Here is a 17234-nt window from a genome sequence, read left to right on the forward strand (position 1 = left end):
CTGCAGCTATAATTAAGGATGATGATGTTCCTGGGAGGTCAAGACCCTCCCCCGTTTGCGCCACTTCCCTCCAGGTGGCGATGGTAATGGTTCAGAAATCCTGGGAAATCTCCGATGACTCGGTGAACCCGCGGCATTTTGAAAGAAAGGGCTAGATTACGTCTACGAACACTGTGCCTACTATTAAAATCACACGGGTCAAAACAACTGGCCTAGAATGGGCAGCGTGAACCGCTCTCTCTACCAGGATCACCACGGCTCTCCGCTCAAATTTCCCCGCAGCGAAATCTTTTGTCGAGACCCCCCCCCCCCCCCCCCCCCGACTCACCCACCACCCCTCTCCCTACCCCGGAGGAAAAAAAACCGCCTAAGTCATCATACGCCTCAACTGAATTCTGGGTACCATTTCGTCGACCAGTCTGAGACAAGCTGCTTTAAGGCAGTCACTTGTTTTCCTTCAAAACTGAACTAATCAATGGTATACGCCAGCATTCTCGACGTCTTTTACCCACGAGCACCGCGCGAGCATTCTGCGAAGCCGTTTAAGGTGAACGATGGGTCTCGGCAAAACAGTTAAAGGAAAGATAACGTGTAGTGCCTGGTCGTCTGCAAGGCAGGCCGCCAACCTAACTGATCCCATACGAGAAAAGAAAAAGAAAAGAGAATGATTAGAAACATACAAACAAAAATGGCACACTAAAAACAGAAGCGAACAACAGCGTGCCCCATTAAACGTCATATTAGAAGGTTTGAAACGGCGACTCAGCAGTACGGCGCGAACATGTAATTAGTTCCCATCCCACATCTTCATTAAAAGAAGGAAAAGGAATCAACTATCACATCACCATACATTCATCATAGTTTAGCATTTTTTCGCCGCTGCAACACCGCTATGCTGGTGCGTTCGCCTCGTGTTGTTTTGTTTCGGCATAATAAGCGAATTTCCGAGAAGGAACAAGAGAGGTTATTCGGAAGGATAAAAAAGCGAAATTGTATTTGTATCTGCTTGCATCACGGAACGGGAATATACATAATTAGTGTGAGATTCGGAAGGGGAAGTCACCGATCAAAAGCTTCGACGGTGTTACAGGTTTTTCTGGCTTCGCGCTAAGGCGCCCGTGTGCTGTGCGATGTCAGTGCACGTTAAAGATCCCCAGGTGGTCGAAATTATTCCGGAGCCCTCCACTACGGACCTATTTGTTCCTCTCTTCTTTCACTCCCTCCTTTATCCCTTCCCTTACGGCGCGGTTCAGGTGTCCAACGATATATGAGACAGATACTGCGCCATTTCCTTTCCACCAAAAACCAATTATTATTATTATTATTTTTAAATCAAATCAGCAGGTGTCATTGTTAGGAACCACCTGAATCACATTCTCTCGCCTGTGCCGACTACTCCAGTTACTGTTACGTTAACTTGTAATGTACAGCAGGATCCCCTTTATTCGACTGCAAGGCAAGAGCCATGACGTCAGTGCCGGACACAAGCATGAACACGAAGCAGTCTTGCTTGGGGCCATCAGCGCTGCGACGAATTTGTTGCGTGCTTGTTGGACTGAACTTATTTGTTTGCGGCATAAAACAAAGCTACCGCGGGTCAACGTGAGTTACGTGCTTTGCGCGCTCCCGGGAGTTTGAGCCGACCGGCAGGCAGCCGGGTGCTACGCCAGCGGGGCAAGGGGGAGGCAGAGTGGTGTGCTGTGACAGTAATACCCCTGTCACACGGGCACTCTAAAGGCACTTTGAACTAATGCTCCTTTACGCTCCCAAAGGAGCACTACTTCAAGGGAGTTCGTCCGTGCTACACGGTCGCGGAATAACCTTCGCAAGAACTTTTTAGCGCCCTCATCGGCGAAAAGCGTTATTTAAATTGCAAGCCTCACTGCACACGTAAATACATAAATGTCACATTTTTTTAGTAAATTAGTTTTATAACCGTATTATGTTAATGCAACGCAATTTTAACTGCAATAATGACATGATTTTCCAAGTACAGAGCATAACATCACAGTGCTGGCCACACTGAGCCCAACTCGCTCGTATATCTGGAACGAGAGTATGGCGTGGTGAGACTGCCACAAAACAAATGATCTTATATTTTAAAACACCACTAATCTTATGAAGTGAATTTATAAAACGAAAATTGAACGTTTCTTTTCTCAATTTATTTATGCTGTTAACTCGCTGGGAGAGAGAGTACTCCCTTGAAGCCTCAAAGGACGAACTCGAGCTGCCTTGTTTCGAAGCTCCTTTGAGCTAGGTGTCCTTTGGCGCGTCCGTGTGGCAGCGCGCGTTCGTCCTTAGAGTAATGGAGCATTAGTTCAAAGTACCTTTACAGTGTCCGTGTGACAGGGGTATAACACTCCTTCCGGGAAGACCAGAGGGGTGCGTCTTCCTGTAAGCTCGGACTGAACGGACATTGCGGCGCAACACCGGAAGCTAAGAGGGAACTGTGGCATCCGGTTGTCCAAACAGGGGAAACCATATAGTTTCTTACTATTCACTGGAGGGAAAGCTGGCGGCGCTGCATCTGAACCTCCATGGGCGCGCAAAGCATCATGGGGCGATGAGCTACTTGGTGCGGGACAATTTTTTTCAAAAACATATTTCTTTTTAAAAGTACGCTTGTTAAGCACGAAATATTGGCTTTTGTGGTCTGCAATGCTTGGCCAATAGGAGAGCAAGCCATCGCTTATTTTGAGCAAACTTTGCATTTACATGCTTTTCTGCTCGTTTGTTACGATTTATAGACAGGATATTGAATGATAGGACATTCTTGATTATCGAACAACGTTTGTTTCTCATTATTTTTTGGCCAAAAGTTGTGGTTCTGCAGTCTGTCTGTCTGTTACTGCCAGGAAGAAAGGAAAGTGCACAGGCCTGCTCACTGGCTCAAGGCGAGCCACAATCGCTACCACGTGCAGACAGTAGGAGAGTTGAAAGATCGGATAGAAAGACAGGATAGCACAGACGCGCAAAATACAAGGCCAATCCCGGAGGTAGTGCAATACCGGGCCAACCGGTGGCGGGAAAGAAGCACAGGGGGTCTCGAGGAGGCTCCATGCAAACTCCCATAGGCGGGGACCCAGCTTTCCCTCTAGTTAATAGACAGTCTATGGGGGACACCGAACACCAAGCGTCATCACTGCATGAACATTGCGGCGGTGCCCTGCGACTCAGCTTCGGAAGCGGCACTAGTCGGAGTAAGACGTGGCAACTGCAAAAAGTCTGGACCTCAAAATTTCGACCTCACCGAATGACGACCTCACTCAACCTCAAACTCACGCTTGAGGTTGAGGTCTGATTTGCTGACCTCCCTCGCAAAATTTCGAGCCGTCGCCGACCTCACCTCACGACGTGAGGTTGAGGTCGTTTTGAGGTTGACGTCGACCTCACGAGGTTTCCCACCTCTGGGACTCGTGCGTGCATTGCGTCAAGCGCTCCAGCCGTGGTTGCAAGTTGCATTTATCCTTGATCTTGAAAAAAAAAGCGCTCTGTACTATACTTCTTCACTGAGTGATGTTCTGAAAATTTTATCTCGTTACGTTGTTTATTGTTTTAGCAATTAGCATTGCGCAGTGTTAGGGCTCCAGAAATTGCGTGTTGGCTTCCGGCGGACGCATTGCGGCCAGAGCGTGTTCTCTCTTTCGAGACGGCGTAATACCGAGCAGTCCTAGCTTTGCGTTTTTGCTTGTCTACAGGAGGCGTTCGGGTAGTGCTTGCGCGCCCCGTATATGTCAAAAGTTTAGATACCAGGAGGTTTGCATCTAAACACTGTTGTGGAACTCTTGTAGCACTCCTGGAAGTCTTGCCCGTCGGAGGGGGCAGAACCAAAAATCTTCTTGCCTTCGGGAGATTTGGAACGCTGAAGATGCATTGCGAGCAAAACAGCCTGGTCCAGAAACAAACCCCCTGGGCTCTGAACTTTTGACAAATGCTATACGTCACCTCTGCCGTGCTCGCCGCACTACTGTCGTCGAGGTACCGTCTATTTCAGCAGACAGCTGCACTTCGCAGAGTGCATGCAGCTCACCGAGTGAAGCATAGGCTTGCATGCGCCAGGCGATTGAGCCGAGCATGTCTTCCCAGCACTCACTAAATTCTCAGCGCTATGTCGTTCTCCGCCCACTCTAAACAGAAACGAGTAAACAGGGAATGACAGTTTGCTTGCTCCCTTTCAATTACCGTGTAGACGGATTCGTGTTAAGAGCACTTGTTTGGTGTGGCGCTGCGCAGCTCGATGTGTCTCGTGTTGAATTGCGCATCGTCTAACGAGGCGGTGGTAACGGGACACCCAGCGTATCTGCTGAGGGCCTTTTGTCACCTCGTCGTTCGCGCCCTTATCTCGCGTGTTTTCCACGGCGGGAAAAATTACTGCTGCCGGACGTGGAGCGCGCCACGGCCTGCCCTGTTGCCAGCGCGTGCGTGTGCATGCTGCTCCCGAGACCCCGCCTGTTTCGCTGGCGGCAGGCTGGGCCGCGCGAGGCGTGATTCACCGCCTCCTCCGCGGTGCATCACGCCTCGCGCGGCTTCCTTCGCGAATGGGGCGTTTGTTTCTCTCGTTTCGAAACTCGCTGACGGGAGCGGACGGAGGGGCGCCGCGACGCACTGCAGTCTGGCAGGTTTCTTCCTTCTTTTAGGCAGTTTTGTTTTCCCTCTTTGCATATTTTTATCTCTTAATTGTTGCTCCGTTTTGTTGAACGATTGCTTGTTACTGCTTCTCTTCTGCGCAAATTTCGATGCCCCACTGACAGACAGTTCGGCGTTGCTTCTCGAAAGCTTACAAATGTCAGTTTGTTGTTCCTTTCTTTGCTTTGTTGCGCGTGTGCTTTTAGCGCTTCTTTCGTGCAAGCGACCGAAGTAGCTCTCACTGCGCTCTGCATGCAGCACATGTCCTCGCGGTTGTAATCGATGCCCTGTGTTTCCTCCGTTAATTTCTATTGTTGACGCTTTCCTGTGCACATAATGCATGCAGCGGTCAACTCCACCGCCCACAGCACTTACAGGGGACAGCTGCGTGTCGCATGATCACACTTGTTTTATTTTTACTGGCTTATCGGTTCATTTTTTTTTTCCAAATTTGTCTCGCCTGCGAACAAATGTCGAAGCTGAAAGGGATTTTTCCTGTTTCACGAGCTTTTGCAAGGAACCAGGCTGTATTGGCCATTACAGTAAGTGCAGATCTTAGTGCGTTGGTTGCGATTCGAAAACCGTTCGTGAGCAGTATGGTAGGTGTGAGTAGGCGTGCGCTGACGTCCGTTCCAACGAATCGGGGGGGGGGGGGGGGGGGGGCATAGACTCACAGCTCTTAATGTCTATTTTCCAGATTGTACGATTTCCGCGAGAAAAGTAATTTCCGCAGCTTTTGTGGAGCGGCGCACGCGAAGAAAGGAAACAACGGTAGCTGACGAGAAGTCTAGTGGAAGTCTCGATAAGTGCTACGCAGTGGACATCTCCTTTGCTGTGTATAAAGAGACCTACCGACGATGGCAGATCAAATAAAATCAGTGGAATTATCCTTTGTCTGTTTATTTCATGTCTGCACAGCTGACAAAATAATCACTATAAGTTACAAGTATATAGTCGCTTCTGCACGCCTTTTTTTTATTTGTCGCAGTTCGGTATACGGACAGGTTCCGTTCAAACTTATTCGAACGCCTCTAGTTTATGCCGCCACAATTAACGTGTTCTTCCAGATAATACTGTCGAAGTCTAAGTGCGGTCATACTCTGTTGTGCATATGAGTGAACGATGAAGTTGAGTTACCCCTTTCAAGGTGGTGATGAGAGGAAACACCTTATTGATGATAAAATCGGGGTTTCTTGATGACCCGGTGGTTCTAACTCGCAAACATTCACGTTACTCGAGGAAAGGAGAAAGTTATATTTATTTACAAAAATAAATAAAACAAGAAGAAACAAAGCAAGGAGAAAACTATTTACATGACTAAACCGTTGATCAGACAAATTCAGCCCTCGTTCAACCCAGCGCGCTTTTTGTTTAAACCCTCTGTCACCGCACTTAGCGGGGACAGCCACCGATAAGATTACAAGCGACACACCTCGCCAATCAGTGGTTAGGGAAAGGAAAATAAGGATTTCCGCCAACTAATCACAGATTGGGGAAAGAGTGCTGATTAAACGTTTGGGAAAGGAGAGGTTGCAATCAAATACACAAACAGCACAAACGCGACCACCCTCTCCCACGGCACCCACGGCCCAGCCGTTACCACTTTCCTGTCTCTCTCGCACACGCGACAAACATATGCCGACGAAACGATCCTTAAAGTTGTTTACAGAACACACCGAAAGAGAAGAAGACAGTCGTTACGGGATCAGTGGGTTTCCGGTCACTCGGCTAATACTCAGCCGTATCTCTTGCAGTCCCGAAACCTCGGCGACCCCTTGACAACGCACACATGTCGACACCTGTACATGGTTAGGCTTCTTAAGGCGGGCTATGCCCGTGACGGCGCGGAGTAAACAAGGACGTCCGCCGCAAGCAGGGGAGGCCGAGATGGGGACGGGTCCCTTTGTTGGCGCCTTCCGACTCCACTGGAGCGGCCTTTCTTGCGAACACATGACCAGCGAGTTCGCGGAAAGGTCAGCGGAAAGGTCAGCGAACTCCACAGATGAGAACACTTGATTTTTTTCCCCTTTTTGACTGTCGGCTAGAGAAGCGCCAGGAAGAAGTTATGCATCCTGGTGATTGCCATTTCACGTATTTCAGTTTCCTTCACGAGTCGGTTCATCGCATTTTTGCGATATTTTTATGCGAAGCGGGAGGAAACGCGCATCACAGTGCCCTCTGTACTCTAAACACTGGCGCTGCAATCCATGAGTGACAGCAGTCTTTGTGACCAACAAGCTATGCTAGACACAGCCGGTGAAGAAGGCAGTCTCACAGGATCTCATGGTCTTCGTGCTGTTTAAAGAGCACGACAGCTTTTAGGTAGCCGAAACTGAGAGAGAGGCAACAAAATTGTGTTTCTGAAGAGCGTGAACTTTGAAACCTGAGTATAATATAGAAGGAAATTACGCTCATTCCTTTGCACTAATAACTGCGCTTAAACAGCTCATGAGGTCGGTACCGAACAGGTTGGCTGAAAGTTATTATCTGGCCGGTAGCGTTCTTGCTGGAGTTCGTCGTAGTTTTAAATATTGCTTGTTTAGAATAAGATAACGTTCAGTTCGTCAATATGAAGAGCTGTGTGACATTTCATTTTGCTTTTAAGACATTTCGCGCAGTCGGATCGAGTTTTCGTTTATAGCTTATGAAACTCCGGGGCAGCTTACATTGCCTCAAATTCAGCGCATGGAACAGGTTTCTTCACTAAGGCGAGCACGAGAATGGACGACATTGGAAGAGCACTGTGCTACGTTTATTTCAGTGCATTTTTGTAATAGAAACTTATACGGCTGCCACCGTAAGAGGAGGGAACAACTGCATTGAAAACTGAAGTGGCCTCCTCGAAGTCCCGGATTGAGTCCAGGGGACAAGCGGCTTTGGCGACCAGCCATGCTCTAGAGATAGGCTCTCAGTTGCTATTCTTCTAGAGCCGTACTGGTCAGACGAATATCGCAATAAGTTCGAGTGAAATGGAGGGAAATAAGAAGAGTATACCGCGTTATGCGTTAATTTTTATCGCAGAATAGTTCGTGACCTCTGTGGAAAAAAAGAAAGTACTTCAGGAAAGCATCGAAAATATGCGTATGATTTACACAGACTCCTTGTGAGCACTTCTATCAAAAAAAAAAATCTAAACTCTTGATAGGCGACATCGTACACACAGTATAACCACAGCCGCCAGATAATTATGATGATGACGATGATGATGCATTTTTATGGCTTAAGGGTAGCTTTCGCCAAACAGCGTCATGCGACGAGGTATTTTTGTCTGCGCAAGGTGGGGTCAAAGACACATTCCCCAAACTTTTCACTCCAGATAAGCCGAGCACCGGTCCAGAGGAAAGCTTGTACTTATTATAATATCACCGGTGGGTACCTGGCGGCAATGACGATGGAACCAAGAAAATGACGCAAAATAACAGTTTGCTGGGATGCGAGGTGTGTTGCAATAAGCAATACTGTGAAGGCTGACGGCTTACAGGTGTGCAGCCCAGGCTCGTGATGATATATATATATATATATATATATATATATATATATAATATATATATATATATATATATATATATATATATATATATATATATATATATATATATATATATATATATATATATATATATATATATATTGTAAACTGCGAGAAAAGTCGAAGTGGCAACACAAGCGAGGTAATTAACTTAACAAGTTCTACCTGGTAAAACCGTAAAACCCATATTAGAGGAATGAAAAACCACGCAGACGCCAAGATCGTCTCTTTGCAGGGATTATGCCATCTTCGGATTGGTCGCGCACTGATCTCACTCAGGATTTCGTACTCTGAAACGAAGAAAAAAACCCATACGTAAAGGCTGTGAAGGGCTCGTCATGAGGAGTGATATTTTAATTTCTTGCAGAAATTATGAAGGTGTAGTAGAGAAACATTTTTAACGGATTTATCAAGAGAAGATGCCATTTCTTCCCACCTTACTCTTTTTATAATTTCAAGCCACCCCCCACCCCCCTTACCCCTTTTGAAAGACACCCAAATTTGATATAAATTGTAACATTTATAAAGACGTTCAGTACGCTCGACCGAAAAAAGAGACCTTTTTCAACCCTGTGTTTGGCACATGATAGCTTCCGTTCCCAGTTTCCCATGAAAAGGCCGTGCACTTTCGGCGTTTATTTCTTTTTGGTTTGGAAAATCGCTATTTTCCGGCTACAGTTGTACGGCGCGAACGCTAAAAGCGGTGATTACTCTAAAAAAACAACAACAACTGAAAGTTCACAAAAGGATATAGTAGACGCAAAGCGCTTGAATCTTGTTACCTCAGTGGTACACACGCTATGTTGTAGTAGTAGGCTTGCTAACATTGTTGATTCGATTGTTTTAGCATGCTTGAGTTGACAGCTCTCAACTTCGAAAATGCTCGTTCAACAGTATTACTTGATATGTTACAAAGCGTTCGGGTCAAAGTGCGATAGCCTCACGCAATTTCCAAAACAACGGCCGGAGCGTCGACGGTAGCTGTGACTCATACGGCTGCAAGTTTCGACCTCCGGTTTCAGGTTCTTCAGGCTGCATTCGTTCCTCATTACGACTCTATTCGTAGTGCACGAAATCATTTGGCAACCCAGTCGAAGATTTGGACGTATATCTTGGGGCCTCCTGTGAACTACAAGTCTTCGTGGTTGTTCCTGGGGATTTTCTTTATCAACTAATTGTCTGGACACCCTGCGTAATGATGCTGCGATCCATAGTTGAAGGTCTTCATCTACAAGGCTGTCCAAACTTCAGTGGCCTCCTGCAGGCGCCTGATTCAACTTCTTTAGCAGGATGGCTTCTGTCACAACAGAGAGAGTGCACATTTCGTACAGAACAGTGGCGTCCTTATTGTGTGCTGCAAAATTATGGAATGAATTACCCTTTGTACTAAAACAATATGGTCATTACACCTCAAACTTCTTTTTATTATCACTCTAATATATATATATATATATATATATATATATATATATATATATATATATATATATATATATATATATATATATATATATATATCAACGCAGAAAGCTCCTTATTTGAGGTAGCAGGGTGGTTTTATAGATAACGCTGCATGCAGGTCAGGCACACGTCATTGCTGGTACATCTTATCAGACCGCCTGACAGATACAGAAATATATATATATATATATATATATATATATATATATATATATATATATATATATATATATATATATATATATATATCAGACAAGGTAAGGGAAATGAGGGACTCGTTTTTGACAAACTTATGAAAGGAGCCAACAGTCACCGAAACCAAGGTGCATAGGGGAATGTTTTTATTATTTTTTTAATGTGTAGTGCTAATCAGTGGGATAATAATACTTACATTAATCTAACGCTTAAAGAAGATTACTTAAAACCAGCAGAAAAAACAACCATGCCGCCGGTGCGATCGGATCCGAACCCACGACCTCCGAATATCGCGTCCGGTGCTTTTACCAACTGAGCTCAGGCGACGGCTGTTCAATCTGCTGCTCTCGTGGGTATTTATGTTTACTGGGTGTAATCGAACCTTGAGAGTGTTCCTTGAGAGTAATATCGAACCGGAATATTTCGATATTTCGATTGATTGGCTATGTCGTACGCGCTGATTATCCTCTTGACAGTCCTGGGTAAAGGTAAAGGAAAGTCGCGCGCTATATCGATCTACTTCGCCAATCATTCGACATATCGAACTGCGCGCCTCTCACTTCCAAGTGGCACGTCCCCGAACGGCGCTTTTCGAACACTTTTCGCGCACGGAGAGGGGTCGGGTCGAGGATGGTCGAGGTCGGGCGCTTGATGGCCTTCGAGATCTTATATTAAATTTTCGCGCCACAACGCTGTCATGCGGTGAAGCCAACCTAACTTTAACGCCTAGGGGCGGCCATCGCCTGGTATGCTTCGCTGCCGAAAGCGTTGCGGAAAGCCACTGTGATTATTCTATTTATTAGTGTACTGACAACAGGATTTTATGATAGGCAGTGGCTAGTTCCAAACAGCTGTCCGCCGCGGCTTCGATGCGAAGCAGGTTAGCTATAGGAACGCCTAGCGAGTGGTGGGCACTGTCAGCACGTCAGTGGGTGGTATACGTCGCTGAAAGAAGCGCGTCACTAGTGTGGGCGCAATGTGTCCTTACTTCCAGGTTACAGATAAACTTATCTATTATCATTTCTTATATATCGAATTCTCGATATATCGAACTATTCGTGATGCCCTTCGAGTTCGATATGTCCAGGTTCAATTGCATATGACTGCTATTATTTTTTTCTGTGCCATTTTTATGCAGTTTCGCCTTCAACATTTTGTAATCGGTCTTTGTTGTATTCGTTTTTTAAGTGCATTCAAAGCGTTATTGTTTTCCTTCTTTTTGTCCCTTACACTGGAGTTCCTTTATTGCTGCGGTTATTTGGATGATATTTTCACATTGTAACAACTAATCTAGGGCCGCGTTTCAGTCTGTGGCTCTGGGACCCTCGTCTTTGATATTATTGTTGGTTGTATGATGTAACTGTATGCCACAATAAACTGAAACTGAAGATGGACTGGGGAGAAGTAGTCGGCGACGTTTCTTGCTTTGTTGATTTCTTTTATGTGCGAAAGAGCGAGTGTTGTAATATTTCTAGTGAGAGCGAACAGGGGATATTCTAAAGCTGCCTTCAGCCTGTAATAATATTCTTTTAGGCCAACTAGACGCGCTTGTTTGTTTGGATACTTCCGAACTACGCTTGTAGTGGCGGCGCCACTGCTCCGCCCACAGTTTCCTCGCAATGATGGCGAAGCAACGAGCGCTCGTATACCTTCCGCTCCCCCGTGAGCAAGTTGCGAGATTGGTGCAGATACTAGTGTTTATTACAGAGGAGTAACAGCTGATTCTCAAAGTCAAGATGTCCCTGAATATGCGCCTCTTCGCCAGACCCACCGTTATAATCAGACCACTAAATAGGCGCAATAAGGTACCGATAAAAGGGACTGACTTACTTCGAGCTTGCCGTGTGGTCTTTGTCGTTTTTTTCGGACGATTTTTTTTTTCGAGCTTAACTAGTTGTACTGACGTTCACAAAACAATGAGTGCTAAAAATCGAAGCTGTTTTTATTCCAACTAGCGTGGCTATGATCCTTCTGCTACTTACCTTTGCGTAGCGCAGTACTTCAGCTGGAACACCACTCTGTTAGTCATCCGCGCCCTAACCTCCACAGGATAATGGTGATAATAATAATAATAATAATAATAATAATAATAATTGGTTTTTGGGGAAAGGAAATGGCGCAGTATCTGTCTCATATATCGTTGGACACCTGAACCGCGCCGTAAGGGAAGGGATAAAGGAGGGAGTGAAAGAAGAAAGGAAGAGAGAGGTGCCGTAGTGGAGGGCTCCGGAATAATTTCGACCACCTGGGGATCTTTAACGTGCACCGACATCGCACAGCACACGGGCGCCTTAGCGTTTTTCCTCCATAAAAACGCAGCCGCCGCGGTCGGGTTCGAACCCGGGAACTCCGGATCAGTAGTGCAACTGCGTTCCGTAACCGCGAGGTTTTGCTGCAGAATTTATCAGTATGGAGTGCCTCGAAGCTGACAACGACTCTAGGACCTTTCAGGAATCGTTTTTCTTTCTTTTTTGTTTGCGGTTGCTTCATATTTAGAAATTAGATTGCACTCAGTTTCCTTCTCGTCTTTTCGTTTTGAGAGCATAGAGTTTGTTTATTCAGTGCAGAAATATGCACGCAGCGTGCCTTTAGCATGATTTCAAGAGGTGCCGGAGGTCACTCTGAAGGGACGCGACTTTCGATTGTGGCTGAATATTGTAGAATCAGCTGCACGAGACGTAGTTTCCGACCCTGCTGCAGATTTTTTATTTGTTTGCAAAACAGAACTTTAAGCAGCGAAGACAAAATCGCACAGCTCTAGCAGAGTACCGCGTGACAGTCACGCAGAAGGGTTCGTATAATGACGACACCTGCCGCGTTGACGGCGTCATGGCGACATTGTTTCTGGATGCTCAGGGCACAATCTCTGGCAGTCGCGCTCTCGAAAACCAGCCAGCGGGAGCCTGGCTGCACAGGGCGAGGGAGCTCCGCGCAGAAGAGTAACCATCGCGGGTCCTCTCGAGCGAGCGCCTGTACACACGCGCACACGCAGTGAAGGGGCAAGGCAGGGAGTCGCTCCTCTGGTCCAGCTCTGCTCTAGATTGGGGGCTGAAATTCCGGCGTTATTGTCACCGAGCCGCCCTATGCAAAGGATGGAGAAGGTTCGCTACATGAAGAACGGTTTGACTCAGTTTGCTTGGGGCAGTGGCTGCTTTCTAGCAAATGGAACGTGTAATAAGGGAGTAATTAATCATTGGCATCCACCCAAGCGCAGTCTCGGGTGGATGCCAATGAGTAGCCAAGGCTGCGCTTGGGTGGATGCCAACGAGTAATTACTCCCTTATTACAAACCTACTCTACCTTGGGGGATTCCACTAAACATTTGGCCAACACTGTTCGCACTTCTAGTTGTTGATCAGCTCGCTCTCGCCCTGCCATATGCTAGCCGTCCCGGTTAGCTCAGTTGGTAGAGCGACTTCTTCGGTGAAGCGGTGGTCCCGGCTTCGAACCCCGAACCAAGACGGATATTTCTTTAACTACGAAGTTTCTGTGGAAGCTGTATAGCTTTCCTTTATAGCCGTAGGCTTCGCTCGGGTGGACGCCATTGAGTAATTACTCACTTAGTATACAAATATACTCCGCCTTGGGGGATTCCCCTAAACATTTCGCCAAATGGAACATGGTTGACAGGTACGGCAGCCATAAATCTTTTCTGCCCCCCCCCCCCCTCCGTATCTTACATCTACTTATCTGATCTCACACTCTGCACTATTTGCAAAGGGCGAAAGGCGATTGGCCTTGAAATTTCGTGTAAATACACCTTGGCGTCCTATGAGGCCGAACAGATGACAAAACGAATCCTGCCTGCCCTTCCCCTCCAAGGGCACTTCATTGCATTTTGAGGCCCGCCGTCTGTTAACCGATTGGTCCGATTTCATGTACGCGTACACTAGTTCGACCCGATGTGAGGTAAAATGAGAGATAGGGGGATACTCTTGACTGGTGGTTCGCACAGTCCCCCCCCCCCCCCCCCCCACCCTTTGTTTTACGCTACGCGCCCGCTCTTGACATAGTAACGGTTACTGAATGGTATCAAGCGAGAGCAGTAGTGATTTAGTTTCCCGACCCCGTGTGCCAAACAAGAAAGTGGGTGCTGTCACCTTTCAGGGGGACCACGCCAAAGCGTCAACGAAGTTATTCACTGCTTTTTCTTCAGCTCTCGTTGGTGTGTTTTCGCCACCTGAAATTCGAGTTCTTGTCTGATTTTCACCATCCTGTGGGACAAGTGCACGCCGAGACTTTTCAGGCGACTACGAATCAACAAGAGAGAGAGAGACAGAATGAATGCCGCTTATCCCATCAAAATCCATCCGGCTCCGAGAGTGTTTTTGCCTTTGCGCGTCGTTTTGATACGGTCCCGCGATACCATCTCTAGACCGGGGCAGCGGCCTCGCAATTCGTGTGTGGCCAAGGAGCGCTGCAGCTCCGCACGCAGGTCTACGGCCCCATCGTGGCTGCCGGGGAGCGGGCGTCGAGTCTCCGTAAATACGGTACAGCGGACACCGCGACAGGAAAACAAAGGCGGTGTACACCTCGCTGAAAGCCGACACCAGCTGTCTCATCGGCAGTTGTGATACATTGTGCGGCGTACGGAGGCTCAAAAAGTGCCGCCCCTGTCCCTCCGGCGGCGAGCCGGGGGGAAAGGGCGCCGAAACAAAGGCCGCGCAATGCCCGCGTCATCGCGAGGGGGCTCTCCCGTGGACGCACCTTTCTCCTCGCCGTCGTCGGTCCGTTTGAGCGTGCGCGCGCATCACCTGTCGCGCGTCTTTTCCCCGCTCTTTCCCCTGGCAACACCGGCCACAGCGCGGCCGGAGTCGCCTTTCATTTCCTTGTCCGGCCTGCCAGCTCGCGTCGGAGCGCGCGCGCTGGGAGAAAGAAAAAAATGCTCAGCGCCGTCGTCCCCTCGGCGAGTCCGTGCGAAAGCAGAGGATCGCGGTGTCCGTCGTCTGCCTCCCACCGCCGCCGCCGTCAGCTGCGGTCCTCATCGTCGCCTCGCGCGCGGCGCCGTCAGCCGCAGCAGGTGCCGCGCCGCGGCCACTCGTCCTCCGCATCGGCGGTCCGGTCCTCGTCCGGTCCGGTCTGCTTCAGCTGGACGCCCGCATCGCTGATTGTCGGGGCCCCGTCTCGGGCCGTCGACGTGCAGGTCGCGACGGCCCTCTGGATTGCCGCCCGCGGCCAGGTCGCGACGCTGGTGTTGGCCGGCCTGCAGCGGGGCCAGGAGGCGTGCGAGCGAGCCCTGGCGTCGCTGGGTGCCGGACTGCGCGCGCTGACGGCCCTCCTCAAGGGCGTCCTGCGCGTGCTCATGCGCATCGGGCACGGTTACGGCGACGCCTGCTCGGCTAGGCTGAGGACCTGTCTGCTGCTCCTGCGCAGGGCACGGTAGGCTTGCCGACCTTTGACCTTTTCCCAAAATACTCCCGTGGATTCGCGGCGCGCGTGGGTAAACGCGGCAGGTTTCTTTTGTCCTGCACCATGTATGTCGGGCGCTGTGCCGACAGCATTGCATTGAGTAACTACTTTCATCAAGATACTGCCGTCTAGCGCCTAATGACGCATGTGTGTAGTCCACGTCCAACTGTGAGACACGAGTCGGCTACGTCAGCTCGTGAAAGCCGTTGTATACATGCCGGGCGTGCACGCCGCGTGGTAGTGTGACTAGGTGTTAGCGGCATTATTAAGCGCGCAGCCTCTGACCGAAGGCCTCGTGTACACGGCGTGTTCTTCGGCCGAGGCGTTTTCGTCTCGTAATGCCTCTTAAGTCGTCCCGTCATTTGCTGCCATGCATTGCAGCTGCCTTTTGAAAGCACTCCTGCCACGAAAGCGGTCAGGTGTACGAGCCTTTCTCTCTCTCTCTTTTTTTTTGTTGCGGTCTCCATATAGTTATGCGCCGATGTTACTTCGCGACATCCCTCTTGTTGCGTAACACGCGGCAGACGTATGTTGGCAGTAACTGTGATATTAGGCAGCTGCAATCGCGCAGTGCGCGAAGCGTTGGAAAAAATGTGGACCCCGGTACAAGAGAGCCGCGTCTGTGCAGCGCGTGACGGAACGGAATTCCCCTCCTCGTATACCTCTGCCGAGGTGCTCAGTTTCCATGCCGTCTGATTCGAAGTCCTCGGGGACTGTTCTTTCGTCCAGCGCCTGAATGCAAGCTGACACTGTGTAGATGTTCATTCCTGCCTATACGGCTTCGTAAGCGCTCACTTTTTTTTTTTTGACGTGAAACAAAAAAAGAAGGAAGAATTTCTACGACGCCATGGAAGGAAATTTCGCTGAGCTTTTGTTTCTCGTTTTCAAACGCGCCGCATCTTGCTGACTTTTTTTTTTGCGTTCTTGTTGCGCTTGCAGTCCGCATGTATTACTTTCTGCGCAAATTACAGCGGCTAATTCGCCGAGTAATGACTATGAGGAAGCGGCATTCGTTAAGGTCGCTTCGTGAAGGGCACGAGGAAGGTTCGTGATTTATTGTCGCCGTGTAAGAAAGGCTCGCTCGGGAGCACGCGATGTGTACCAGCCGATGTTCCTCGTGTGTCTCGCCCCGGCCGCCTGCAGTGGCCACTACGTCGCATGCATGCAGACGCGCCTTCTGTCCATGTCTTTACTCCTGTCGCCAGGGTAGCGGGGCCGTATTGCTCCTAAACACTTCTTTCACCTTCCTTCGTGTGTTCACCCGCATAACGCGCATAGACGGAACGGCGGCATCATGCGTGCATGCCGTCTCGCAGCCAACCTCTTGTGGAAACACCGCGCCAAACCCATCGTGTGCATGTCCAGGAGATCGAATGATAGAAGGGTCGAACGACTGGAAGAAGAAAGGAAAAAAAGGCCCATCCAGGGACGCCCGTTCGATCAGCCTAACGCGTCGCGGAGTTGAGAGGAGTACCCAGTGGAACGAGAAGTCAGTGGTGTCGAAAGGGAACGATAGAATGTATGAGTGATTCTCGGAAGGTACGACGGAGTGCAAGGGTGGTCCCATGGACATGAGGCATTTATTCGTGTAAATAATGAAGGTCACCGCGGTTTTCCTATGGATAATTTCACGCCCACGGGTCCACTATGGCGACACTTTTACGCGCTCGAGTCATTAGCGACCCGTCGGGCCTCGCCCGTAATTTTGTTTCCTTAATTATTTGCTTGCCCCGCCGCCGGTGGCTCAGTGGTTAGGGCGCTCGACTGCTGATCCGGAGTTCCCGGGTTCGAACCAGACCGCGGCGGCTGCGTTTTTATGGAGGAAGAACGCTAAGGCGCCCGTGTGCTGTGCGATGTCAGTGCACGTTAAAGATCCCCAGGTGGTCGAAATTATTCCGGAGCCCTCCACTACGGCACCTCTCTTTCTTTCTTCTTTCACTCCCTCCTTTACCCTTCCCTTACGGCGCGGTTCAGGTGTCCAACGATATATGAGACAGATACTGCGCCATTT

The 17234-nt window shown here is 48.8% G+C and overlaps 1 protein-coding gene across 2 annotated transcripts in view; it reads left to right on the plus strand.

Moving 5' to 3' along the window:
- The window catches only part of for (cGMP-dependent protein kinase for), a 163166-nt gene that overhangs the window by 32326 nt on the left and 113606 nt on the right, over positions 1-17234 (plus strand). Inside the window, exon 1 of one of the 2 annotated variants that reach the window (XM_077649182.1) lies at positions 14583-15193. The exons of the other annotated variant lie outside the window; for it this stretch is intronic. Coding sequence (XP_077505308.1) covers positions 14697-15193 — 497 coding nt within the window. The 5' untranslated portion in view covers positions 14583-14696. Of the gene's footprint in view, positions 1-14582; positions 15194-17234 lie in introns of those variants that run through there. 2 annotated transcript variants of the gene reach the window in all.

The sequence above is a fragment of the Amblyomma americanum genome, chromosome 1 (assembly GCF_052857255.1).
Source record: "Amblyomma americanum isolate KBUSLIRL-KWMA chromosome 1, ASM5285725v1, whole genome shotgun sequence".
Classification (NCBI taxonomy): Eukaryota; Metazoa; Arthropoda; class Arachnida; order Ixodida; family Ixodidae; genus Amblyomma; species Amblyomma americanum.